This window comes from Magnolia sinica, chromosome 17 (genome assembly GCF_029962835.1).
Source record: "Magnolia sinica isolate HGM2019 chromosome 17, MsV1, whole genome shotgun sequence".
In the NCBI taxonomy this organism is placed as follows: Eukaryota; Viridiplantae; Streptophyta; class Magnoliopsida; order Magnoliales; family Magnoliaceae; genus Magnolia; species Magnolia sinica.
In genome coordinates, this window is record NC_080589.1 from 33,841,603 (window position 1) to 33,869,304 (window position 27,702).

General features: G+C 38.8%; 1 protein-coding gene across 1 annotated transcript in view; it reads left to right on the top strand.

Moving 5' to 3' along the window:
* Positions 1–244: 244 nt before the first annotated feature.
* LOC131230882 (GTP-binding protein At2g22870) overlaps positions 245–27,702 on the top strand; it is a 33,678-nt gene continuing 6,220 nt past the window's right edge. Inside the window, exons 1-2 of the mRNA XM_058226907.1 lie at positions 245–776; positions 1,504–1,573. Coding sequence (XP_058082890.1) covers positions 323–776; positions 1,504–1,573 — 524 coding nt within the window. The 5' untranslated portion in view covers positions 245–322. The remainder of the gene's footprint in view (positions 777–1,503; positions 1,574–27,702) is intronic.

The window sequence follows — 27,702 nt, forward strand, 5'->3', positions numbered from 1 at the left end:
TTTAATCCCGTGATCTACTGTAGCAAAAATTGTAGGGCAAACATATGGCTACAATACCATGGTAATTCCATACATGCCATCATTATGTAATAACGATGTTAATATTATCTAATACAATTCAATAGCATTCAATTCCATGGACCAAACACGCCCGTAAAAAGATATCCATCGCCAACCCTCGCCACGTCTACGGTTAAAGTGACGCCGCCAATTTTTGATAAACTAGCACAACAGTCGCGACTCTTCCGGGCTTCCAAACAAATAACAACGGCTACCTCTCTCTCTCTCTCTCTGCAAAAATCTCTCTCTACCTCTTCCGGAAATGCTGTTAAGAAATCGGTTTTTCTCCCTCCAAAACCCTTCATTTTCTTCTGCTCCTTCTCTCATCTTCTCATCATCTCCTCCAACTCTCCTCTCTTTCCAAAAACCCTTCTCCCACCAAAACCCTAGCCTCCCATCCGCAGCCCCAAAACCGCCACCGGTTTCCGAAACCGCCAGATTCGTCAAAACCGCCCTCTTCCTCCCCCCAGGCGTCGAAAGCGATGACGTCACTGAGAGCATGGTCCTCCCTGGCTCCAACATCGTCGTGGGCCCCTATGCTGGCCACTCCCAGATCAAGCACGTCGATTTTGTCAAGAGCAGCGCCAGGCCCAGGGACTGCCCTAAGGACGACCTGCCCGAGTTCGCGATCCTCGGGCGATCCAACGTCGGGAAATCGTCACTCATCAATGCCCTTGTCAGGCGGAAGGAGGTTGCCCTCACTTCCAAGAAACCAGGTCTGTGTAGTATTTTCTGTTCGGTTCCTATTTGCAATACATGTCGTGACAATGGTGTCAGTCTTAGACCGTACGGATTGTGGGCTCTGTTTTGGACGGGGCATAGAGCAAAATTCATGGTGGTTGGATGATCTTCACTGCCGGATCAGTCACTATCAAATGGACGGTTGGAAAGAAAATAGGCAAATTTGAATGGTCGAGATTGTCTAATCAGCAGGTCTTTTGTTCTGCACTCCATCCATGAAAGGAGTTGTATGATCTCTGGACTGAGGATGTATTTTCTATCCTTGTATTCTTATGGTCCTACAAATGTGTCCCATTCTAGTGATCCAAACCATTGGTCTGATGGGCCCCTCATGGATTTGCCCTTTTTTTTTAGAAAACCAATCAATGGAATGATCCCAACATCTTGATTTCTGATCTGATCTGCAAATGGATAGTTAAGAAAAAATATAGCAATGGCCCACCTTCAGCAGTAAAAAGCTAAAAGCAGTAACTGTCTAGGATCTTCATCGTTGGTGCATCCATAAAAGCTAGTGGCCCCATCTTAGGGACTAGGGCCTGATAATTCCTCCGGTCCACAATAGAGCCTATGATTTGAATGGTCCAGATCAACATACATTCATTCCATGTGTATTATGGGATAATGCTCCCTTGCAGAGTAGCTAACAGAAATGATTGATTCCCTTGCTTCACCAGTTTCATATTTTTAAATTGTTTTGTGCAGGGAAGACTCAACTTATTAATCATTTCTTGATCAACAAGAGCTGGTATATTGTGGACTTGCCTGGTTACGGGTATAGCCTTTCGTCTTCTTTGAACAAACATTCCACACACACACAAACACACACACAAACTTGAAGGGAAACTGATTTTTATTAGAGTGCCACCTTGACAATTGCCAAAGCTAAACATACAACCAAGATAATTACACACCAAACAAAGATTTAATCTTACAAATGTCCATGTTCTTCGAACCGTAGGCCCATTCGACCACTTCCCTCTTAATCTTCCATACCACCTCCCATGTTCCTCGCCTATTGATAAAACAATGCCTATTGCGCTCCCTCCATATGTGCCATAACACCGCCATCAAGACTAGGTGCCATGTCACTTCCCCCTCCTTACCTATCCTACCTATCCCTCTGCTATGCCAAGCCCATAGGAGATTCTCAACAGTCTTCGGCATTAGCCATTCGATTGTGAAGATTGATAAGAAAACCTCCCACACTTTATGCCCAAACATACAATGAATAAATAGGTGATCAACTGTCTCTACATCCATCGTGCACATAACACATGTTGGGGATGATCATGGCCTTTTTTATTGGAAGTTATCTGTGGTAAGGACCTACCTTCCCAGCAACCACACTAAAGCTGATGCTTTTGGGAGGGGTCCCATAGAACCAAAGGTAATGAAGATTCCTTGCCCCACCACTTTAATCTGACTTGCGAATTAATGAGTAGAAGGACTGAAGCGAGAACCTTCCCAATGGGTGAGCTTTCCATACCACCATGTCCTTTTTAGTCGAAGATGGATGATAGTTCTGTAGGTGCTCTAGTAATCTAGCAAAATCACTCACTTCCTCTTCTAACAAGTCCTTGCAGCATGGGGGGAACCACAACTCAGCCTGGCCAATTTGAGAATAACAACTAGCTACTACTACACTCTTCTCTGGAGCTAATTGAACAAGTCTCAGGAACTTAGCCTGTGGTGATCTTTCCCCACAAAAAAACATCCTCCCATAACCGAGTATGGTTCCCATCACCAAGTGCGAAAGATAGCCCCTCCTTGAACATAGGGACTAACAACATGACTACCTTCCAAATTCTTGAAGCCCATAGCTAGAAGATCCCTTCATCACCCAACCCCTTCTGGATGCTGTACTTGGATGCCATCACCTCTCTCCACTACCTTCCCTCTTCATTGCCAAACCTCCACAACCACTTCCCTAGTAAGGCCAAGTTCATGGACACCAACACCCTCGTTGACTTCCTTTTAAACCTTTCAACCACCTTTACTCCACAAATGTTTCACCATTTTTCCTAAGCAAAGTGGAAGGCTCAAATAAGTGGATGGAAAAGAACCCGTGCCACACCTGAATACGTCTGTGAAAGCAAATACTTCCTTCTTAGATAGCCCAATGCTTAGCATCTCACTTTCTTAACATTAACCTTTAATCATGACACCTCTTTATAACACCCCAAAAATTTCCTCAAGTTGTGCACCCTCAATATTTCTACATCACAAAATAAAATTGTATCATCTGCAAATTGCAAATGAGATATATCCAGTCCCCTTGTGATCCATTAAAACCAAAGATAAGACCCGCCTCTTGACCTCTTGCGCTACAACTATGAACAAAAATGGAGAAAGCGGATCCCCCGACCTTAAGCCCCGTGAGGCTTTAAAGAAATCCTTAGGTGAACCATTGACCAAAACTGAGAAGCAAGCTGAAGAAATACATTCATGAATCCACTGAATCCATTTACCCTATCATTTTTTTTAAAAAAAAGGATAACACCTTATCCTTTTCAACATGTACTGTAATAAAATCCCAATCAATGTGTTCATATGCCTTCTCAATGTCTAGTTTACAAACCACACCTTTCTTGCCTTTTTTGTTTCTTAAGTTTATGCATTCATGGGCTAGCAAAGTACTATCTAAAATATGTCTATTTGCCACGAAAACTCCTTGATTCTTGGAAATGACACCCATTGATTTTCCAACTCTCTCGATCATATCCTTTTACCATTCCAATTCTTCATTTGACGGTACATAGGCCTGCTCTTTCCTTAATTGAACCCCCCTTTCTTGTAATGTTACTATTGACTGTCGTTGCCCCCTTCCTTGATTTCTCTCGTTGGCTGCAAAGGGTTTATATATAGGGCACCCAGTGTCGACGATATTGGCTGATATATCCCACGATATATCTTGTATCCCACCATTGCGATACGAAACACATAAGTAGTGCGATATATCCCACATGTTCGATTTGGTGAACATTTTTGAATTTCGATCCTTTTATTTTATGTAAATCATGTTAAATTAGTGTCAAATTGTTACAAATCTATGATTTTTCATTTTTTGCATAAATAATCATGGATTTGGGAGCTTCGATTTTGAGATTTGGAGGAGATTGGCTGAGTTGCAGAAAATTGGAAAAAATAAAAAATTCCCAATTTCCTGCAAATCTTTTGCAATCTGTGTCCAAACATCAAATCAAACATGTATGTAACTTAATCTAGTGATTCTTCTTTTGCTTTTGAATGTATTGCTTGTGTTTCCACAAGTCTTCTTACATTTTTATATTATATGAATAGACATTGAATATACATGCATCAATTCAGTTAGACAACGCAGATTAAGACCCCATAGAAAGAAAACCTATTGTGTATACTTTTTTTTTTGGTAATGTTTTAATTTATAAGTGTGTATTGATGTCTTTTTTAACAACCACCGAAGTTTTATTGAAAAGTTCAACCAATTTCCCAATGTTTCCAACAACAACGATACATTACATGGTACAACCGATATATCCCAAGCGATAACCGATACGTATCCGTATACCAAGAATGTGATACGTAACGTGATACCGATATTTCGAACCTTGAGAGCACCATCCAAAACTTCACCTTTGCTGACCTCTTTAGCTAGCGACAAAACATCCCTATCCTCCTCGACCACCCTTTTTGGGGTAACCTCCTTGTTGTTCCCCGCCATAGACTCAAGAATCTTCTCTTCATTTTGCACAGAGCATTCTTCATCGACAACTCTTGGAGTGTTCTTGCATTGGCCTGTTGTCGTAGAATAGTAGCTAATCAATTTCGAGCAACTGTCGTCGCCTTCCTATCTTGCCTCCTTTGAAGGATTCTTAAACCAGCAATCATAAGAGAAGACGATCCCATAGGATCCCTATGCTCCATTCAATTCGTGGGCTTGCATGTGGGATTTTCTGACTAGCATTCGCATGTGATTGGAGAGCAAGGTATTCTGTATCGGTAATTGTAGATGTAACGGTCACCATTGTTGCCAATACGGGGCGCGTAACGACGGTTATGACCCCCATAATGGTTGAAAAAAAAATTGCTCGAAAAATTATGAAAAAATACCTAAAAAATCCATAATAATGTAAATATTCCAAATATGTATTCATTTAAAAAAAAAAAAAACATGTTTATGGTATCGTAATGATCCACTCTTTGGTGAGAGTGTTGCATTGGGTTGTCTGGTGAATTTATGAACATGGTTATGTATTTCTAATATTTAATCATCACAATCAAGCATTAGAATTAGAAATCGAAAAAAAAAAGGCATATATACTACTTTTTTGATGTTTTGAAAAAAGTCCCTCAGAGCTTCTATTCACCCTAATCGCTTCAATCTACTGTTTTCATCCTAGAAAATATAGTACAAGTGGTCGAAATCTGCTATAGAATGATCTAGGAAAGTTTTTAGAATAAGAAAAGTCGAAAATGAGGAGAAAAAATGAATTTACATAAAAAAAAGTGGCCATTTTTTAAAAAAAAATCGTTATAAGGGCCGTTATGGCCCTCATAATAGTTGATACGGTCCCAAAAAAACTACCCGTTTCACCCCCGTATCGCGTAACGGTCACGGTCGTTACCTATTTGTGTTGGCATTTATGTACGTATTGTAACGGATACGGGACACCTTGCTTGGAGAGGCATGAGTGTGAGACTCCCTCAACTCTCTTGTGCCACGTGTTGCCAAATGTAGATACACATCCCCCTGATGGCTTGACTTCTGACAACTAATGGTACACGTCAGCTCCTGCTAGGTTGCCATCCCCAAACCCATCTATCCCTCCATCTGTCATTCAAGCCTCCATAAGCCGCTCACCTGTATTTACCTGCTGACAGCTGGCCCAATTGAGGTTGGGGATAATCTTCAAAGAGAATCATGGTGTGCCGTAAAGGTCGTTACGTAAAAGGTAACAGTGGCAACCGTTACACGTTACGAGGTTGTAACGGCCGTAATAGCCGTTATGGAAAAAATGACCCATAATTACCATTAACGGCACATTACGTCCCCTATAAAGGCCATAATAGCCCCGTAATGGTCTATTACGGGACAAATACAAGTTTTTCATACTTTTTAATCAACATTACGGGGCAGATACAAGTTTTTCAGGGGTTTTTTCAATAAATAAATAAACAAAAAAGAGAGACCGTAGCCATTATAGGGCCGTAATAGCTGTTATGCCCTGTATCGTAAAGGTAGCGGTGGTAGCCGTTATGGACTCCGTTACCATTATGGAACACCTTGGAGAGAGAGAGAGAGAGAGAGAGAGAGAGAGAGTTTTGAATAAATGTGTTTTGTGTGTTGGGTCCCAAAAACCCTGACATACTCTTTTATTATAATGTTATAGCATAACTACACATACTCATGATAACTGAGCATTGTGCACACGCACACACCCAAAAGCCCATACATACAAAATAAAAATACACCTGCACATACACATTCACCCTACTAACTCTCTAACTCCCCTTCAAGTTGGAGCATAGATGCTGACCATGCCCAACATGCTAGCGATACGATAAAGAGCATCCCAACTAAGAGATTTAGTGAGAAGTGAGAACATTGGTTAATTGCTCGCCGGAGTGAACAAAAGGGGTGAATGGCAGCTCAAGAAACATTGGATTGCTGGCGATGTGAATGACAGCTTAATTGCCTCAATGGAATGGAATGGGACCTGAAGGAGAATAACCAAGTTCCTAGAGATGGGTGTGAAGCCAAACTAGTTCACATGTTGCATGAAGCATTGCCCTATACTCAACTTTGGCAGAAGATCAAGCTACAACGGACCTCTTCTTGATCTTTCAGGTGATAGGATTTCCACCCAGAAATGTACAAAATCCTAATGTAGACTGCCTATCATGTAAACTGGCAGCTAGTGTTTTAAATAGTTAATAGTGTGTAGCATAGCGTTCACCCCTCTGAAGCGTGAGGCGTAAGCTACATAGCGTGTAGCTTGCTACACGCAACTACTAGATTTTTAATCAAGGTTCTTGGTTACACCAATGCTATGATATTCAATACTAGATTAGACTGATTAATAATGAAATTTAACAAAATTTCATGATATTTGATGGAAAAAAATGCAGCCTAAAGTAATAGGAAAGGGCAACGATTAAGTATAAAGGTAAAGAAAGAGCAATGAAACTGATTTAATATTGTTATTTTTATTATTTTTACTAAAAGCATTAAAAAGGTTAACTAATTTTTATTGGAAATGGAAAAATATAACAAATCATTGAAAACATCATGTGAGCTACATAACATGTAGCATAGTCAAAATTATTGGTAGCGCAATCAGCATCAGAGTAACCGGAAAGATGGAGATGACCATGCGGTTGAAACAATAAACATTTTCCTGGAGCAGATTTGAGATATCAAAGAATACGATACATTTGCAGTAAGATGTGTTTTACGAGGAGCATGCATAAATTGACTGACGACCCATAATATAGGATAGGTCTGGTTGGGTAATTGTTAAATAGAGAAGTGTCGACCAACCAACTAGCGATACATCCCACGACTTGAGAGGAGTGCACCGTAATCAGGGGTGATTTTCTGAGTAGAGTCCATTGGTGTAGCAGTAGGCTTGCATCCAAGCATTCCGGTTTCATAAAGAAGATCAAGTTCATATTTTCTCAGAGAGAGCACAACTCTGGTCTTTGATCGAGCAACTTCAATTCCTAAGAAATATTGGAGAGTCCCAAGGTCTTTGATCTCAAATCGAGTCTTGAGAAAAGACTTAATGGTCACCATACCCTCAATATCATTGCTTAATAAGATAATCATCAATGTAGACAATTGAGTACCATAATCCGGATGGGCCGCTGACAAATGAAAAGAGAATGATCTGTGTGGGCGTCGAACAAATACAAACTTGAGGAGAGCATGACTAAATTTATCAAAGCATGCAAACTGTTTGAGGCCATAAATGGACTTCTTCAATCAACACACGAGTGAAGTATTTGATTGGGAAAAACCCCGGGGCCGATGCATATAAACCTCATCGGCGAGGTCACCATGCAAGAAAGCATTCTTCACATCTAGTTGGAATAAAGGCCAAGATAGATTTACAACCAAAGAAATTACCACTCGAACGGAGTTGAGCTTGTTCCCAAGAGAGAATGTTTCAAAGTAATCCACACCATATGTTTAAAGTATAGCCCTTAGCGACCAACCATGCCTTATAATGGTCAACTAAACCTTCTGGGAGACATTTGATGGTATAAACCCATCGGTATTCAACAATCTACTTACCCTCAGGCGGAGGTACTAGCTCCCAGGTATTGTTCTTCTTAAGAGCTTGTGTTTCATCCATCATAGCCTGAGTCCTGTCAGGGCTGCTCACGGCTTCCTTTAAGGTACAAGGGACAACCGATGAGGATATGGAAGCTGCAAAAGACTAGAAGGAGGGTGCGAGACATTGATAGGAAACAAAACTATTAATGGGATGCTTTGTATAGGAGTGAGGATCAGTAAGAGGAGACATGAAGGGGTATAGAGTTAATAACTCCCTCTGACGAATAAGAGGCTCATGAAGCAACCGCCCTTCATTGGAAAAATAAGAAATCTCTTCAAAAAAGGTCACATCCGCTAAGACATCTTTTACCGGTCAGAGGATTATAACATTTATACCCCTTCTGAGATCGAGAGTATCCTAAGAAGATGCATTTAATAGCTAGAGGGCTTAACTTGTCATTGCTCCCATCAAAGACTTTAACAAAGCACACACACCTAAAGACTTTTGGAGGTAAGGGGAAAGTTTATCATGCAGGTGCAAATTTTCAAATGAGGATTTATAAGAAAGGTAGCAATAAGCAAAAACATCATCCTAAAATTGTTTAGGGAGATTCATCTAGGTAAGTGAGCATGTGTTACTTCAAGAAGATAAGGGTTCTTTCACTCGACCACGCCATTGCTGTTGAGGGGTTGTGGACATGAAGTACGAGATAATATACCATGATCTTGCAAAAAGGACAAAATATTTGACATATACTCTCCACCATTGTTAGAATGTAGAATTTTAATAGGATATTGAAACTGAGTGACTACTTCACTATAAAAAAATTTGAATACAAGCAAATATCTCATGTTTAGATTTGAGAAGATAAACCCAAGTCATTTGAGAGTAATCATAAATAAAGTTAATAAAATATTTATATATAAAAAGAGAGATAATAGGCGCAGGGCCCCAAACATCATAATGAACAAGTTCAAATGGTCTGGATTTCCTCTCAGACAAATTGGGAGGAAATACAGCTCGGTGATGTTTGGAGACTTCATAAGTCTAATAACATAGGGGTTTAGTTACAAATATTGAAGGAAACAAAAGATTTTATCTGGACAGAGATGGATGTCCTAGATGACAATGCCATCTAGACACAAAATTTTAATCTAAAGATAGAACACTGGATGCCAATATGAGCTCATCATCAAGGAAATAGACTCATCCACGTTTATGGCCCCCACCAATTGTCTACTTCGTTTGCAGGTCCTGAAACACACAATGAGAAGGAAAGAAAGTTACTAAACAATTTAAAGACTTTGTGAGAGAACTAACAGATAAGCGATTAAGAGGAAAGATGGGAACATGAAGGACTAAAGATAGCTGCACGGTGGGAGAGATGGATGAAACTAGTTCCAGATATTAGAGTTTGGTTCCCATTTGCAACAATGACAAAGTGAGGCAGACTTGAAGGAAGATAAGAGTTAAAAGTAGGACTTACTAGTCATATGAGGCAATGACCCTCTAACATGTCATGGATGAGGAGGAAAAAGATCCATAACCATAATTTGTTCCCGAACACCGTGATAAGAGTTAAAAGTAGGACTTACTAGTCATATGAGGCAATGATCCTCTAACATGTCATGGATGAGGAGGAAAAAGATCCATAACCATAATTTGTTCCCGAACACCGTGATACTTTGATTTAAGGCCAGAGAGGAATTGCATGCTTCGAGTGTCTTCACGTTGCTTCCATGCATGATCATAATCTCTTGTACAATAGGAGGGAAGGGATTGATAGAGATCTAGTTCATCCCACATACACCCCGAAGAGCAAAAAAATACTCCTTTAGCGATCTTGAACCTTGTTGAAACTTGCCACTATCAGAGATTAACTTAAAGACTCCGAATATATTTCATGCCTCTGAATACATGTCATTGAGAGTGTCCCAGATTCTTTTGGCCGAGGTCAAGAACATAATAGAGTTTCCCATAATGGAATTTATACTATTTAAGGAGCCACACCATGACTTGGTAGTTCTCTTTGGTCCAGGTCTTGAAATTCCCATCTGACGGATCTGAAGGTTCATCTAATATATAGGATGGTTTGTCTCTACCCCTTAAAAACAACTTCACGGATCGGGCCCATTGTAGATAATTATTACCATTTAGCTTGACTGTAGTAATTAACACAGGATTCAATTATGAAGATCTCAAACTAGATCCAGAGGAGTTTTTGTCCTCAATAAGGGTCCACGAAGAAGAAAATCTAGCAACAAACAACTCAAATAAGGCATTTATTATATAAGAATCTCATCTCCACACAAATCTGAGTTCCAAATAAGGGCCCGGGGTCCAACAACAACCTTAGAACTGAAAAACTACTCTAAGAATAAAAAATAGAATTTGATGTGAAAAACATCTCACTCACCAAAAACACCCACCTAGACATACGTTGGAAGTTTTAGTGTATGTCCATAATCCCTAAGGCCCCAAAAACAGCCCAACCAGACTACCTTAGGGCTCACAACTCACCCAAATCTCCCGCTTAATGCAAAACAAACACCTTAGGCTGTCAGATAGGGCAAAACCGACCCATAATATGAAGATTGGGGGTTTTCTGTCTAATGAGAAAAGTGGCTCAAACATACTTCAGATGACCTCCAAAAATTCCACAAAAATCACCATAAATCTTTTAAGATCGAGACACATGAAACCATGTTCTTCTTGATCGGAAATAGTCCGTACGGACTGTACATTTCGGATATTAGTTGTACGGTTGCTAATGTCAGCAAGTACATGTAGCTTTGATCAGCTCAAAAGGTGCTCTGATACCAACTTAACGTTGGATAATCTTCGGAGAGAGAGAGAGAGAGAGAGAGAGAGAGAGAGAGAAGTGTGTTTTGTCTCTGTTACACACCCTACGGAGGCCCTAGCCTCCTACATCCCCCACTACACCCACCCTACCCCCCCGCCAATCTCATTAATGTCCCCATACCCTTCCCTCCCCCTACTACCCTGCACATGTCACCTTCCACTGCTCTGTCAATCACTAGGCCAACTTCCTTCTCTACCATATGTCCCCCAATCCTCTCCTAACATCACACCTGTCACCAAAGCCACACTCCCAGCTCGATAAGAATCTCGAGCCACTTGGATCTCTTTATTGAGCTCGCTTTTCTTAGTACGCCTAGACGACGTAGAAATGCTCCCGCCCGACACCCGCTGCCCTATAGTGCTAGCATATGTGGCGTCAATAACCCCCCCACCCAACCACGTAGCCTCCCTCATTGCTGGTGCTTCGATGGAGCACCCAATCGATACTCCATCATCCTCCCCCGCTTTGCACCCTCTGTTCTTTACTTGTTTTCCTCAACCTCACCTCTGCCACTTCTCCCCTATCTAGAAGGAACCCCCCATCTTTCCTCCCTTGCCTATGCTCCTCCATCACTACTGTAATTGATTTTTGAATTCGCCATGGTGATCCTCTTCCTAACGCACCTTTCCACACTGATCTCCTCTCTGGTCTCCATATCTGGATCTATGGCCACCACCTCTCCCAAGCACGATCCGATTGCTGTGAAGGCATCCACCACCCACAGATCTAGTGGGCAAGGTGTTTCATAACGATACGATGACCATAACAACCACTGACATTACTATTACGATACGGGCCGTTATGACATTTTTTAAAAAAAACCTTGTTTCTGGACTGTTACAAGCAAATTTTTTTTTTTTTTTAACAGCCATTTCAACCTTGTAACGCGTAACGGTTATGGCCGTTACCATTCTGAGCTATAGTAAGCTTCTTTGCACCAACCACTTCCTCCTTTGATATAGCTTAGCTTCCCGTTGTAGGCTTGAATGGCGTATGTTATCTCCTCTTGTTTTGCCATTCTCATGAACCTAAAGCCCCTGGATACCTTCATCTTCATGTCCTTTGGAATAATTGCCTTTATCACCTTCCAACAATTCCCAAATGCCGTCGAGAGATATCCTTCCAACCAGTTGTCAGGGAAGTTCTCCGCTGATTGGGAACTTCTATATTGTTTGGTTCATATGACCAACCCCTTGCTCGATTCTTTCTTCCCCCCTCTTTTGTCTCACGACCATCCAGTCCCCATCATCTTATATGTTATACTGCCCTCCAACTCTGCGTTCCATACTCTAACCCTCTTCCTTCTTCTTCCTCTCATTTCCCCCTCCTCCTTTTCCTCCGAGCATCTTTCTTCCCACCTAATATGCTTTTCAAGCCTTTCATGGCATCTTGCATCTATCTCCCTCGAGATGTAGATTTTCTTGTGGACCTATAGATTCCATTGAGAAGCCTGGTCCCTTGATCTTTGCCCAAGACCGTCCTCGCTCTTGCTCTGTGGATCTTGCCCTTGATCGCTTTCTCACTGCTCCTCGACAACTCTTGATCAACTTCATAATAACATAGCGATGTATAACAAACATTCACATATATCATGTGACATATCTCAGTGGTTGGGAAACTTGGAATACAAGGTTTAAAATAGGTGAATAGAAGATGAGGGAAAATGATTATGGCTACAAGTCGGTTAGTTGATCGCATACCTTATTTATTTATTCTTATTAGGCCATCACACGAACATTTTAAGCATGCTTTCAACACCAAAAAAGAGAAGAAGAAAAAAGAAGAAGGCAAGTTTGCTCTCGCCCACCAATCATGCCGCATTGAAAGGCTTTGATGGAGCTTGCCAGCCTTGCCTTGTTTGACCTTCTTGAGAAAAAGATTATGGCTACAAGTCAGTTAGTTGATCGCATACCTTATTTATTTATTCTTATTAAGCCATGACGCGAACATTTTAAGCATGCTTGCAACACCAAAAAAGAGAAGAAGAAAAAAAAGAAGGCAAGTTTGCCCTCGCCCACCAATCATGCTGCATTGAAAGGCTTTGATGGAGCTTGCCTTGTTTGACTGGCTTCTCGAGAAAACCAACAAGGTGATCGTTTAGTACTTTGTTCATGATTACTCTCTCTGATGAAGTTCCAATTTACCACAATATGTTCGGTCCTCTTATGATATGTTGGTTTGGAGGTATGAATAGCTGCCTAAATATCACATCATCAGAAGCCCGACCCTAACTCCTAACTTGAATGATCAGGTTTTCAGTCATGTCAAATCACATGTTCCACGGTCATGTTAATCTTGTAACTATAATTGTTTTTAAACAAGTTATTCAAGTAGGTGTACTATGTCAAATAGTGTAGGTTAGTATGAGAATCGGTCCAATCAACATCAAAATATGCAACCACATCACATGTATATTATTAACACATATCCTCACTTGGGAAAAAAAAAAAAAAACTTGAGATAGCCTTCAAGGATGATCAAACAATGGTTATTATTATTATTATTTATTTATTTATTTATTTAAAAGATTGAAAACAATCATATAAAGAGGGAGCCAGAGCAATCCAAAGAAAACAAAGCACCTAATAAAACTATACAACAAACAAAAACCCAAACTTAAATATATAACTCGAAGGGAGGAAATGGAGTTGTTGCACAGGAGAGGCCTTGAGGCCAATCTTTCAAATCTCGAATGATCTAAGCCGAAACCTTAGGCGAAATCGAAGAAACACCCTTGAAGCAACAAATGTTTTGCTCTTTCCAGATTGCCCATAGAGAAGACATCAACGCTAGGTGCCATATTGCTTTGAAGTCACTACCAACTCATGCCAGAGAAACAACAAGCTAGGGATGGAGTCAGGCATCACCCAGGGAGAGTGAAACCTGACCATAATCGGATCGGAGACCGGATGTTGTTCATGCAAGGGTAGTGCAGGAAGAGGTGTGGAATCGACTTGGCATTGCCAAGGCAGAGGAGGCAAATGTTGGGGAGGATCATTCCTCGGTATTATAGATTATCCTCTGTAAGAATCCTTCCTCTCGCAAGAGGCCAAACAAAAGGCAGAAACCTTGGGAGGAGTGCCATAAGACCTGAAGAATGAAGGAAAATTTAGGCTTGAGATTGAGCAAAGCCGTGAATGAGATGCTATAAGGATTTAGAAGTACATTTTCTTTGATGTAGAATGTGCCCAAGAGGAGTCTTCCACCTTTGTGGAAAGAATACAGGAACTCTCTTACACATAAGAGAATCGTAAGTCCGATGCATCCAAAAAGAAGTTCTTTTACAAAAATAAAAGAAAAGGCGTTGATTGTTATGTTTGCCGGAAACTTGGCAATTTCACCAAGGAATGTCAAAATTAGATGGGAGTCAACAAGAAGAAACCTCGGGCTCATATCACGAAAGAATTTGTAGGTGTCATTACAAAAGTGCTACTAATGCGAATGGTTGGTCAATTGATTCGGGTGCCACCAAACACATTTGCTTCAACTGTAGTTCGTTTACCACCAACGATAAGGTTGGAGATAGTGTATAAATCTTTATGGGAAATTCCACAAAAATCAAAGCTGTGGGCAAAGGTAAAGTTAGCCTGAAACTTTCATATGGAAAAATCTTAACATTGCAGGAGATGCTCCATATTACAGATATCTGTAAGAATTTAGTCTGGTCAATTTGGAATTTCTAAGAATGGTACTTTTGTTGGCTAGGGCTATGTAAGTGGACTCTTTAAACCATGTGTAATGGAAATGACGTAGAAAATCAATTAGATAGAAAGATCAAAATTATCAAATCAGATAAAGGTGATAAATATACTTTTAATGCTTTTGCATCTTTTTATGAATTTAGAGGGATAATACACCAAGTAATGGCTCCTTATTATCATGGTGTGCTGTAACGACCGTTAAGTAAGGTAATGGTGGCAACTGTTATGCGGTCGTATTGGCCGTAAAGGTTGTTACGTAAAGGTAATCGTGGCAACCGTCACTCAATTTTAATGGCCGTAAAGGTCGTTATAGGAAAAATGATCCGTAACCATGATAACACCCCTCATGAAGGCCGTTATGAGACAAATACAGGTTTTTCGTTTTTTTTTTTTCAATAAACAAGAGACTGTAACGGCCATTATAGCCCATATCATAAAGGGTAATGGTGGTGGCCATTATGACCACCGTTGCCGTTACGGAATACCTTGATTCTCCCTAATAGAATGGTATAGCTGAAAGAAAAAATAGGACTTAAATAGACAAATAATTCTATATTACCGAGTTCCGGTTTTACCCTTTCACATGTGAGGAGAAGCCATATTGACTGCAAACTACATTCTGAACCATGTACCTCATAGTCATTTGGATTTAAAAAAAAAAACCCCTCCATAAAAATTATGGAGAAATAAGCATTCTAATATGAAATATTTCAAAATGTGGGGATGTCTAGCCAAGGAATATTTACCATCTCTCAAAAAATCTAAATAAGGAAGGACTATAGATTCTATCACAGCATTAACTTCTATGCTATTTTGGGATCTTAACACTAGGAATATATAGTCCTTAAATGCTGAGGATATATTTCCTTTTAAAACTTCATTGAGTTCAATTGTAATTATAGAAATTCCTACTGAAATCTGGGAAGTCGACGGGAGAATCTAATAACATCACGAGTTGTCACACCGCCTTTCTTTGGAGATATGGTGCTCCCCCCAAGGTCACAACCAATGTAGTAAATAGCTTCCGTAGCGTACGCTATGTAGCGCAGTGTTGTTGTAGCACTACGTAGTGTGCCAAATAGCATTAATCCCCTGTAGCGTACGTTTACAGGGGTCCGTAGTGTACGTTACAAATGCATAGCATGTAGCGCAGGTAGCGTGCCCTACACTGCACTTTTTTTTTTTTTTTCTTAATTTGTTAAAAATGGCGGTGAACTCACACCACAACTACTTCTAAAGTTACTTTAAAAAAAAAAAGCCATCGAATAGGGTTTTCGAAACTCGGTGGAAAGCCTTTACCAAACTCAACTTCCTCTCCCTCTCTTCATCTTGCAATCCAAAAGCCCATTGAAGGGGCTTCTTTGGCCGATTGTTGGAGCTTATAAGGAGGTCCATTTGGTGTAGTTTCACGATCATTGGAGAAGAAATGAAGGAGAAATCATATTTCCCCAATTCCAGTTCCGGTCGGCTATGGAGCTTCAAAATTTAGAGTTTTGCTTAATTGAATCTCATCCTGAGACAACAATAGGTATGCTTGTTCCCCTTGGTGAGTTTCTATCGATGTACAATGAAAATAATTTGTTAATTTGAGGTTTTTTTTTTTTTTTTCTTTCCATTTTTTCCTTTTAAAAATGTCAGTTACTGTGCGTTTTTTGTTCTTTATCATTTTTATTATTATTTCTTTTTCAATATCTCTGTGGCTATGCATTGTTTTCTATGGTATGGCCCATGTGGGGCCTACTGAGGTGTGTGCATGGGTGGATTTGCATTGTTTTCTATGGTGTGGCCCACATGGGGACCACTGTGTTGTGTGCATTGTTTTTTATTATGTGGTCCACATGGGAACCACTATAGTGTGCATATAGGTGGTTATCCATTGTTTTCTATGGTGTGGGCCCACGTGGAGATCGTTGTGGTGTGTGTATGGTTGACTGTGCATTGTTTTCTAGTTCATCATCTGGGTCACCACTCTTTTATGATGGTTTTTTCACAAGTTAATGTTGATCTTTGTGATTCACTGATTTTTTTGTGATGTGTTAAATTTTTTCAAGTGAAGTAGTGAACTAAAGAGAGAAGAATGTTTGAAGAAAAAGTGAGAGAGATTTTTCTTGGAAATATGTGGCCGATAATCCACTTGGACAATCTCATCGATATTATGTGCATTGTAAATTTTGTGGTCAAAGGTGTACGGGAGGCTTGACTCGCCTAAAGAATCATTTGGCAGGAACCCACAATGGGATAAAGTCGTGCCCAAAAGTGACGAAAGAAGCCAAGGAGTGTAGAAAGGCTTTAAAGGAATATCATGACGGAAAAAATAATAGAAATGAGGTGTTTCGAGATATTGGGAGAGGGGGATCGACTTATATTTCTGGTTCTGCAAGTGATAGTGTTAGTGTGGGTAATGATGCTTTCATTGGCAGCTAACTTGGCAATGGATCTTCTGGTAATCAACCAATGGCAAGAGCAAGGGGTCCTATGGATCAATTTGTTAGCAGAGAGCAACGTTAATCCACATTGAATTCAAGGTAGAAGAAGGAAGAAAGAAAATAAATATGTAGGGTGATTGGAAGATTTTTATTTTTATTTTTTTGGGCATGCTTTTGTCGTTCAACCTATGTAATAGCCTGTGCTTTTCAGCATTGTGTGAGGCTATTGGAAAGTTTGGACCAGGGTTGAAGCCACCATCCATGCATGAGATGCGAACATGATACTAAAAGAGGAGGTTGCTAATACTGATAGTTTAATGAAAGCATATAAAGATTCTTGGAAAACTTATGGATGTTCAATTGTGTCTGATGGTTGGATGGATGGAAAGAATAGAAGCATCATTAACTTTTTGGTTAATTCTCTGATCGGAACAATGCTTTACAAGTCTATTGATGCTTTAGATTCAATAAAAAATGGAAATTTGTTATTTAAATATCTTGAAGAAATTGTGGAAGAAATTGGGAAAGAAAATGTGGTTCAGGTTATCACAGATAATCATTCAAGACATGTGAGTGCGGGAAAGAAGTTGATGGATAAGAGGAAAATGATATATTGGACTCCGTGTGTTGCACACTGCATAGATCTAATGTTGGAGGATATCGGAAAAATGAAAATGTATTCTGAAACGCTTGAAAAGGCAAGGACGGTGACCAAGTTTATTTATGGACATGAAATTGTATTAAGCATGATGAGAAGCTTCACGAATAATAATGAGCTTCTACGGCCGAAAGTGACACGCTTAGCAACAACGTACCTCACCCCCCGAAGTATTTACAAGCAAAAGAATGGTCTTATAGCCATGTTCGCATCGGAACAATGGTGCTCATGTTCTTGAGCTAAAAAACCGGAAGAAATTGTGAAAGAAAATGTGGTCCAGGTTATCACAGATAATCATTCAAGACATGTGAGTGCGGGAAAGAAGTTGATGGATAAGAGGAAAAGGATATATTGGACTCCGTGTGCTGCACACTGCATAGATCTAATGTTGGCGGATGTTGGAAAAATGAAAACGTATTCTGAAACGCTTGAAAAGGCAAGGACATTGACCAAGTTTATTTATGGACATGGAATTGTATTGAACATGATGAGAAGCCTCACGAATAATAATGAGCTTCTACGGCCGAAAGTGACACACTTAGCAACAACGTACCTCACCCCCCGAAGTATTTACAAGCAAAAGAATGGTCTTATAGCCATGTTCGCATCGGAACAATAGTGCTCATGTTCTTGGGCTAAAAAACTTGAAGGAATATAAAGGTACGGGCTATTATAATGTTTGATCAGAAGTTTTGGCCAAATGTTGCCTTATGTGTTAAGAGCACCATGCCTTTGATAAGTGTTTTAAGAGAGGTAGATTCGGAAGAGAGGCTAGCAATGGGGTTCATTTATGAATTGATGGACTTGGAAAAGGAGAGAAGATTGCATTTAAGTGCAATAATGTAAAAAAGAGATAGCCAAGTACTATTTGAATCCTCAAATATTGTACTCAGATAAGTTCTCTACGCACCCTGAGATAAAAAGGGGGTTGTTGGAGTGCATGGATAGGATGATCCCTTATGAAGAGCATGCTGATGCTGATATTCAGTTGGATGAATATGAGAAGAGAAGAGGGGATTTTGGCTATTGCCTAGCACTCGAAACCATGACAAAGCGTTCCCCAGGTAATTTATAATTTGATATTTAGATATTTTCATTTTTATGTAAATTATATTTCTATAATTGGTGAAAGCATTTCATTAATTTATAAATTATAACTAATTTGTGTAGTTGATTGGCGGGAACGCTTTAGAGATAGAACTCCACGGCTTACGAGTTTTAAGCCTCACATGCAGTGCTTCTGGCTATGAGAGAAATTCAAGTACTTTTGAGCAAGTGACTTTTGTATCATTCGTTATTCTAAATTGGCTTTTTTATTTAGTAGATTAGCAAGTGTTTGATAATTGACTGACATAGATCATCATATGATCAGATCCACACAAAGAAGAGAAATCGGCTAGAGCAACAAAAGCTCAACTCTCTAGTATATGTGATGTATAATATGAAACTGAGAGAGAAGCATAAAGAGGAGGGCGGCAATGGATCCTATATTGTTGGACCACTTTGCTCTGAATGATGAATGGATTGCTAAGAAAGAAGACCCTGTTCTTCCAACTAATCCATCGTGGCTCGAAGATCAAAATATGGCCTTTGATATTAGTGCCATTGCAACTATTCCAGAGTCTGATGATCCGGCTGATAGCAATGCACCATCAACATCTAATATTTCTGAAGGATTTGGCCTCCCACCTTCCTCAAACAAAAGGAAGGCAAGTAATTTAAATAAGTGTTTCTAATTACAGACTAAGTTACATGAACATTTTTCACAAAGAAAGTAAAAGACCAATGAATCTCTTTTTTTAATCTGTAGGTGGTCCTATGGGAAGATTTCTTACTCCTATAAGAGAGGAAGGAGATATAGGAATGATTGTTCATGGTGTGGATGATGTACATGCAGATGCTGATGCTGATGATGAAAGGCCTAGACCTGGTGACGAAGTGAATGAGGATGACGACGATGATGATCTATTAGGATGTAGATGACCTTTAGACACTAGAGTCTAGAGACTATTAATTGAGAATTTGATGTTTTGATTCTTGAGGAATGTGACATTTGTATTGTAATTGATGCTCTTACATGTGGGATTTCATTGCACGCTACGCTATTTCACTACACGCTATGGTTGAACGCTATGCAACACACTACCGCTATTTAATACATTGGTCACAGCGTTAGCTTGTTTGTTGGGTAAAAATAGGGTAGTACTCACGGAAGAGAGAAATGATTCTCCCAAACATATGCCTTTTATGCTTCCAGAACGAGGAATCAGTCAACCATTTATTCATCGACTGTTCATTCACCAGAATGATTTGAGAGTATTTCTTCATCAAACTTGGCATCCAATGGGTTTTTGCCAGCCTCAATCGAATCCCTGTTTTTATCATGCCACTTATGCTTGCTAGCCAGGATTGGGCCAATTTGGTCGGAAAGGAACAAGCGATGTTTCAGAAAGATCTTTGCACTGGATATTGTAATTGTAAGGACGTGTGAGTCTTCAGTAAGCAAAATTGCTTGCTTTAGAATTAGGCCTCATATAGATTTTTTATTTTTTATTTTTTTGAAGTAAAAACCTACTTTTTAATAAGCTACCCCGTGAACAAGGTACGAAACTCAAGAAAGACCTACGTAGTACGGAACAAACACTTCTTATGGAATCAGAAAAAGGTATAGAAAAACTCAGACCAACATCCCAATACTGGGAAAAGCTTGAAAGGGACATCCACCGGTTAACCTCAAATACCTTAAGCAAGCTGGATACTATCTTACAACAAACAAAGCAAGGGTACACACCTATTACCAGAACCGAGGACTCGAGGAAAGAGAATCCAGAATGATGGCTTAGACAAAACCCAAACTTTCGCACCTGGTTATCTTCCCTTCGGAAGACAACATAGGATCGGAATGCTTAAGATATTCCAATCACAAGGACTTAGGCTGAAAGTACACTTAGCACAAAGGACAACAGAACATCTCAAATGGGAGAAGTTCATTGAATTGAAATGGAAAACTATCTCAGACCACTGCGAAAGTTCTAGTCTCCCCTAGCAGACTACGCAGACTTATATCATTATGGAAAAACACCCATAACCAGCACCAAATTACACATAAGACAAAAACATACAAAGTCAGTAATGCATACTAAAAAATCCCCATCTTCTACAAACATGGATCAAAGATAAGAAAGAACAAGGATTCAACTATGTAAATTTCGGAATGTTTCAAGCACGAATGGAAGGGTTACATATGCCAGACATGGAAATAGAAATTCTCAGTTGCCTCGTAGACGAAAGGTGGAAATCCTTCGAAAAAAGCCTTTTAGGAGTAGCACAACTCCATCTCACAGAAAATGTAGGATACTTTAATGTAGTACCTGGGTATACTATGCCTATAGAAGCAACGCAGAGCATCAAGCTAGCAATCCCAAAAACTAAGCAACAAAAGGAATTAAATTATATCCACACTAATCCCTAGACCGGAAACGTATCCCTACAATTCAAACCAGCCGTATACATGTCAGATATAATCCAAGAAGAAGAATATAACAAAGCACCTTTCAGGTTCATAGAATCAAGAAAATCCTATCTCTTAGAAAAGGGTGAATCCAGCACCTCTAAAAATAAACTTATATCATACAAATGATACGATGATATAGATCTAGAAAAAAATAAGATCCAAAACATAAGAGAGCCTCCTAGCCAAGAAAAATCTCGAATGAGCCAAATCACATAAGATCAACATGATCCGCACCATTAGAGAAAGTGAAACCCTAGAAGAACTGGAAAAGGCCCTTGAACAAAAGGATAAAGGAAATAAAAATAAGAAACGCGACATGTTTTTGCAACCCGTAGCAAGAATAGCCATGGCAGAAACCGTAATTGTAGAACATGCCTAAACCAGCAATCAAACCAATCCCACCAACCAAGCTATTATCCAAAAAAACAATAGACAAGAACCTAGAAGAAACAAAGAAGCCTATATACCAATATACAAACAGAGGAGAGAAAGACCTAGATTCTTTAGAGACTTGCCTACGAATAGCCAAGCATTCCAAAGTATAAAAAAGATGGCCTAAATCCCTATAAGCCCTCTAGGTATATACCTCAATCTATATAACGTCCGAAACGTAAAAGAAGCACTCGAAGCTTGGAGGAAACAAATGGAACAATGCTTCGACCAAAATAACAAATGGAGTATACAGTGTTGTTAAATAGCATATGCGATCGTGTGCGATTGCATATGCCTGTGCGCATATACGATCGCACAATCGCATATGCGGTCACACACATTTTTTATTTTTTATTTTATAACATTTATCAAAAAAATTAAAAAAAAATAATTAGAAAAATAGGGATAAATTAAGAAAAAAAATGAATAAATTATTATATGCCATTAGCCCTTGAAATACATTTAATTGAGGTCTTGGCATCAATTCCTTAGTGGGGGTGGCTAACAGTGATGTGTGAATTGACAGTGGGGTGTACTAACAAGCTAACAAAAAAAGAAAAAAAGTAAAATAAAAACAATTACGTAATGAATTAAATATTTAGTCATCATTCATCAACAATTCTACATTCTACAATATAGTTAACATTTAACAAATATGAAATATCAACATTTAACACTACATACATTGATCTAGTTGCCATTGTGGCATATCACCACCAGGTCCACCACCATCATTATTCGCGTCATCTCCTTCTTCCACATACACTTCTTCTTCCATTTCTTTATCATCTGTCTATAATAATACTTCATCAACATCCAATGATAGATGATCTTCAGCTTGATCATTATCACCATCTCTTTCTTCCATCTCCTCCATGTCTTCAACGGGTTGACGGCTACTACTCGCCCCCCGGCTCCCCCCCCCCCCCTTCGCCTTCGAGTGGTACTACCTTCTCCAGGTGTCGACCGTATGTGGCATCTTTAACTTGTGCCCATGTCAGGTCCTCTCCAGCAAATACTGAGTCTTCCGTCTCTACGAGCCACTCGTTATCTGCATCCAACTCATCGAAGCAGATAGGGTTAAAGAAACCAGGCTTTTCTTTCCTAGTTTGGAATCGTTCTCGCAATTTTGATTGTATTGAACGAAAACCAAGTCGTTGAGCTTTTTTTTTTTTGCTTAAGGTGATTCCTTTTCTTGGTATGAATCTGCAGGAAAGAAAGCGCATTTCACATTAGCTATTTAGGTAATTAATTTAGCTTAGGCCCAGGGTGTGCCGAATCGGTTACGTATCGGCCGTATCGGCCGATACGTAACGGTAACGGTGCGAACCGTTACCCGTTTCGGGGCCGTATCGGCCGATACGATTTTTTGTACCCGTAACGGTCAAAAAACGGTCTTTTTTTTTCATTTTTAGCTCATTTTTTGCTGTTTTTTTGAAACCTTTTGCTTCCAAACTGTTTTTCACTCCTTCTACTACTAATTTCGACCAACCTTAGCTAGGTATTTGAGATAAAAACACATTATATCACAGATTTTTTTGAATCAAAGCTCGGTGGGCCATTTTTCAGAAATTCGTCAAAAATAGGTATTTATACTTTTTTTAATATGTTTTGCTGTTTTAATCATGTCATATGATGTGTTAATCATAGTAGAACATGTTAATGTACATTTTACAGATTTGGGGTGCCATTTAATAATTTTTTAATATTTTTTCTATTTACGCATGAATTTTGGCCCCTTTTTTAAAATTCGAAAAATCAAATTTTAATGGTTGTTTTGCTGTTTTAATCATGCCATTTGATGTGTTAATCATAGTAGAACATGTTAGTGTGCATTTTACAGATTTGGGGTGCCATTTTATATTTTTTAATATTTTTTTCTATTTACGCATTTATTTTGGCCCTTTTTTAAAAATTCGAAAAATCATTTTGTAATGATTCTTTTGCTGTTTTAATGATGTCATATGACGTGTTAATTATAGGAGAACATGTTAATGTGCATTTTACAAATTTGGGGTGCCATTTTATATTTTTTTCTATATACGCATTTATTTCGGCCTTTTTTTTGAAAATTCGAAAAATCATTTTTAATGATTCTTTTGCTGTTTTAATGACATCATATGATGTGTTAATCATAGTAGAACATGTTAATGTGCATTTTACAGATTTGGGGTGCCATGTTATATTTTTTTAATATTTTTTTCTATTTACGCATTTATTTGGCCCGTTTTTTGAAAATTCAAAAAATCATTTTTAATGATTCTTTTGCTGTTTTAATGATGTCATATGATGTGTTAATCATAGTAGAACATGTTAGTGTGCAATTTACATATTTGGGGTGCCATTTTATATTTTTTTATATTTTTTCTATTTACGCATTTATTTCGGCCATTTTTTTGAAAATTCGAAAAATCATTTTTTAATGATTCTTTTGCTGTTTTAATGATGTCATATGATGTATTAATCATAGTAGAACATGTTAATGTGCAATTTACATATTTGGGGTGCCATTTTATATATTTTTTATATTTTTTTCTATTTACGCATTTATTTCGGCCCTTTTTTTGAAAATTCGAAAAATCATTTTTTAATGATTCCTTTGTTGTTTTAATGATGCCATATGATGTATTAATCATAGTAGAACATGTTAATGTGCATTTTACATATTTGGGGTGCCATTTTATATTTTTTTAATATTTTTTTCTATTTACGCATGAATTTTGGCCCTCAAAAATAATTGCAAACACCTAAATGTAAGATATTTTCATATTACATTCATTCTAATATATCTATCATTGACAGTAGATAGTTAGAAAATTAAATATATGAATTTTGTAGTCAAATTCAGGTTATCTGGTTCATAAATTCATCAGATAGTCCGATACAACTTCTCACCAAAGAGTGGACCGTTACACCACCATAAACATGTTCCAATTTATAAATGAATGCATATTTGGAATGCTTAGAATATTCCGGATTTAATCCATATTTTTTCATATTTTTTTGACAAAAAATTTTTTTTGCACCGTTACGGGCCGTTACGCCCCCGTATCACCGTTACGCCCCCGTATCCGTATCGGTTTTGAAGGTCACCGTTACGCCAACCGATACCGATACGGGACACCTTGCTTAGGCCTCACACTAAAAAATTGAAGTTTACAATTACTAAACAGTCTAAACTTACCGCCTCGAACGTGCTCCAATTGCGCTTACAACCACAGGCATAACATGTGAGTCCAAGAATCCCCATATCCAGCTTCTTTAGAGCGGGATCCTTCCTGTTCAGATCCACTCCATAGGCAGCCCACCAGTCAGCTGAGAAAAACAGTTTAAGTTAGAGACACTTTGTAGAGAAACTATTTGTAAGACACTAAGACTGACATTCATAGTAGTACTTACTGAGTAATTTCATTGTCCGATGCCTTATTTCGATATCCCTTGAGAATATCCCCTCACTTTTTGTATAGAAGTCCAACAAATTTGAGATCTTGTCCTGTTCTTCTCTATCTGGAATCATTCTTTCAAAGACATCAATAAATCCAACCATATGCATAGTAAGTGCTTCTGCTGGATAAGCAGAAGCGAATAAACAGGCTGGGTTAAGGATGTAGGCAGCCGAATACAATGGAGATGACATTTGACTGCCCCATCTTCTATTTATAATATCTAAATTGGTTTGTAATCACGGTCTCTATAGTTAAAATGGTCCATTATCTTATTTTTTGTCATCTCCATCGCATCATATATGTAGCCCATTGCAGGCTTCTCATCCCCGTCCATCAATCACAACACAATGACCAAGGGCTCAGATGTTTTTAGCGCCTTTATCACTTGTGTCCAAAAACTTTGCGAAATGATTGTTTGTTGAACCTGTTTCCCTTCGGCCTTCTTTGACCAAGACCCACTTGTAAAATCGGCCTACACTACAAAGCTTCTAAGTTCTGATTTTTTTTTCCATGTAATCTTTGTAGTATTAAAAAGGCTGTAGCGAAACGGGTGACTGCTGGACGTAGTAAGTTACCCTCAATGTGTTTTCTCATTCGACTGAGAAGAAGGGCGTGTTTGTACATAAAGACGGTGATTCTTCTAGCCCTTCCGATTACACTTATAAATAACCTACCTATATCTTCTAACATAAGATTAACACAATGGGCCACATGAGGGGTCCAAAATAAACGACGCCTCTTCTCCATAAGAAGACGTCCGACTATTACATACGAGGCTGCGTTGTCTGTAATTACTTGTATAACATATTCTTCACCTATTTCCTCAACTACATTATCTAGTAATCTAAACAAGTATTCTCCTGTGTGTGAATGGCCCGATGCATCAACAGACTTCAAGAATATTGTCCCAGCTGGACAATTTACCAAAAAGTTAATGAGAGACCGACCGGATCTATTGGTCCATCCATCGGCCATTAGTGAACACCCATATGTTTTCCATGATTCCTTATATTCAGTTATGAAGGATCGTGTATATTCAATTTCAGTTTTCAGGCATGTCTCTCTCATTTCATGATATGAAGGAGGTTTAAGCCCAGGTCCAAATTGATCTAAAGCCTCAACCATTACTTTGAAACTTCTCGATTTAAAGCAATGTTGGTTTGGTAAAACCACCTAGCAATATATTGAATAGTGGTTTTTCTATCTTTTTGTTTATATCGGTTCTCTAAAGTTGTTTGAGTTGGCCCTTTGCCTCTACCCCTTTAATCGATCACATCCTCGAGGTGTGGTCTACACCATCTATCGATGGGCCCATGCCCTCGGGCTCTTTTCGAGACCATTGGTTGTACTTGTGGTCTAGACCGACCTGTCGAAGTAGAGGGAGTGAGACTAGCTCCATCTACATTAACTAAGTTTATCTCTTCATATGCATCTTGTTCTAAATATTTCTCCTGGCGTAGGGCACTATCGTATCTCTTTCTTGACTGTTTTTCATATACTCTATGATCTCCTTTTAGATTTCTGGAGTAATTTTATCGCATACTTTTGCATTTGACCCCGGTAAATGTTGCTTGTGCCTTGCAATGCCACCGGAACTCACATACCCACATAATTCACATACTATGTGAGTATTTTCCGTAACACTATGGTAGTGCTCATGCTTCTAACCCGGGTCATTCGACTTGGGTTTCAACGAAGAAGGTTGGGAAGAAGGCATTATGTTGGTGGTGTGTGTATTGATTGCTAGTAGCCTAGTACTAAAAAGTAACTAGAAAGTAAACTGAAAAGTAAAAAGTAAAAACTAAATTAAGAGACTAAGAGTAAAGAGACTAAAGAGATAGAACCTGGGAGAGGGAGAGAGAAGGAGAGAGAGAGAGAGAGTTACACACACACTTACGCTAGTAGTAGAAACTAGAAAGGGAGAGGGAAAAGAAAAGGAGAGAGAGAGAGAGAGAGAGAGAGAGAGAGAGAGAGAGAGAGAGTGTTGAGTTGCACTTGTAGAAAGGGGGAAGAAGAGGGAAAAGAAAAGGAGAAAGAGAGAGAGTTGAGTTACACTGGTAGACTTGTAGAAAAGAGAGGGGAGAGAGAGAGATTTACACACAAACAAAATTACAATTACAAATTTAAAAAGAGGTTCCAAATTCTTTAATCTTCACTTCTTGTCTAAGTTGTTCACTTTTGCCTTGAGTCCTTGAGTCTTGATTTTGATTCTAGAATTATTTAGAATATAGACTTGTAAAGTTGTGTTGTTGTAAGTTGTAAGTTGTAACACTAAGTCACTAACACAACACTAACTTATAACTTGTAACAAAGTAACAAACAAACTAAGAAAAAATGTTAGAAGTTGTTAGAAAACTTAGAACTTAGATGTTATGAAACTTTAAGAGAGAATGAGATAGAAAGACAAATAGAAAGATAGACAGCTAATAAATTAGAAACTAGAAAGAGAGATAGAAAGAGAGAGTGGTCGGTGTGTTGTGTGAATATTTATAACTTGGAAAAATTAGAAACTAGAAAGAGAGTTCAATTCAATGGATGGAGAGCGTGGTTGTCTTGTAATGTTTCTTGAGTCTTGAATCTTGAATCCTTGTGGATGTACTTG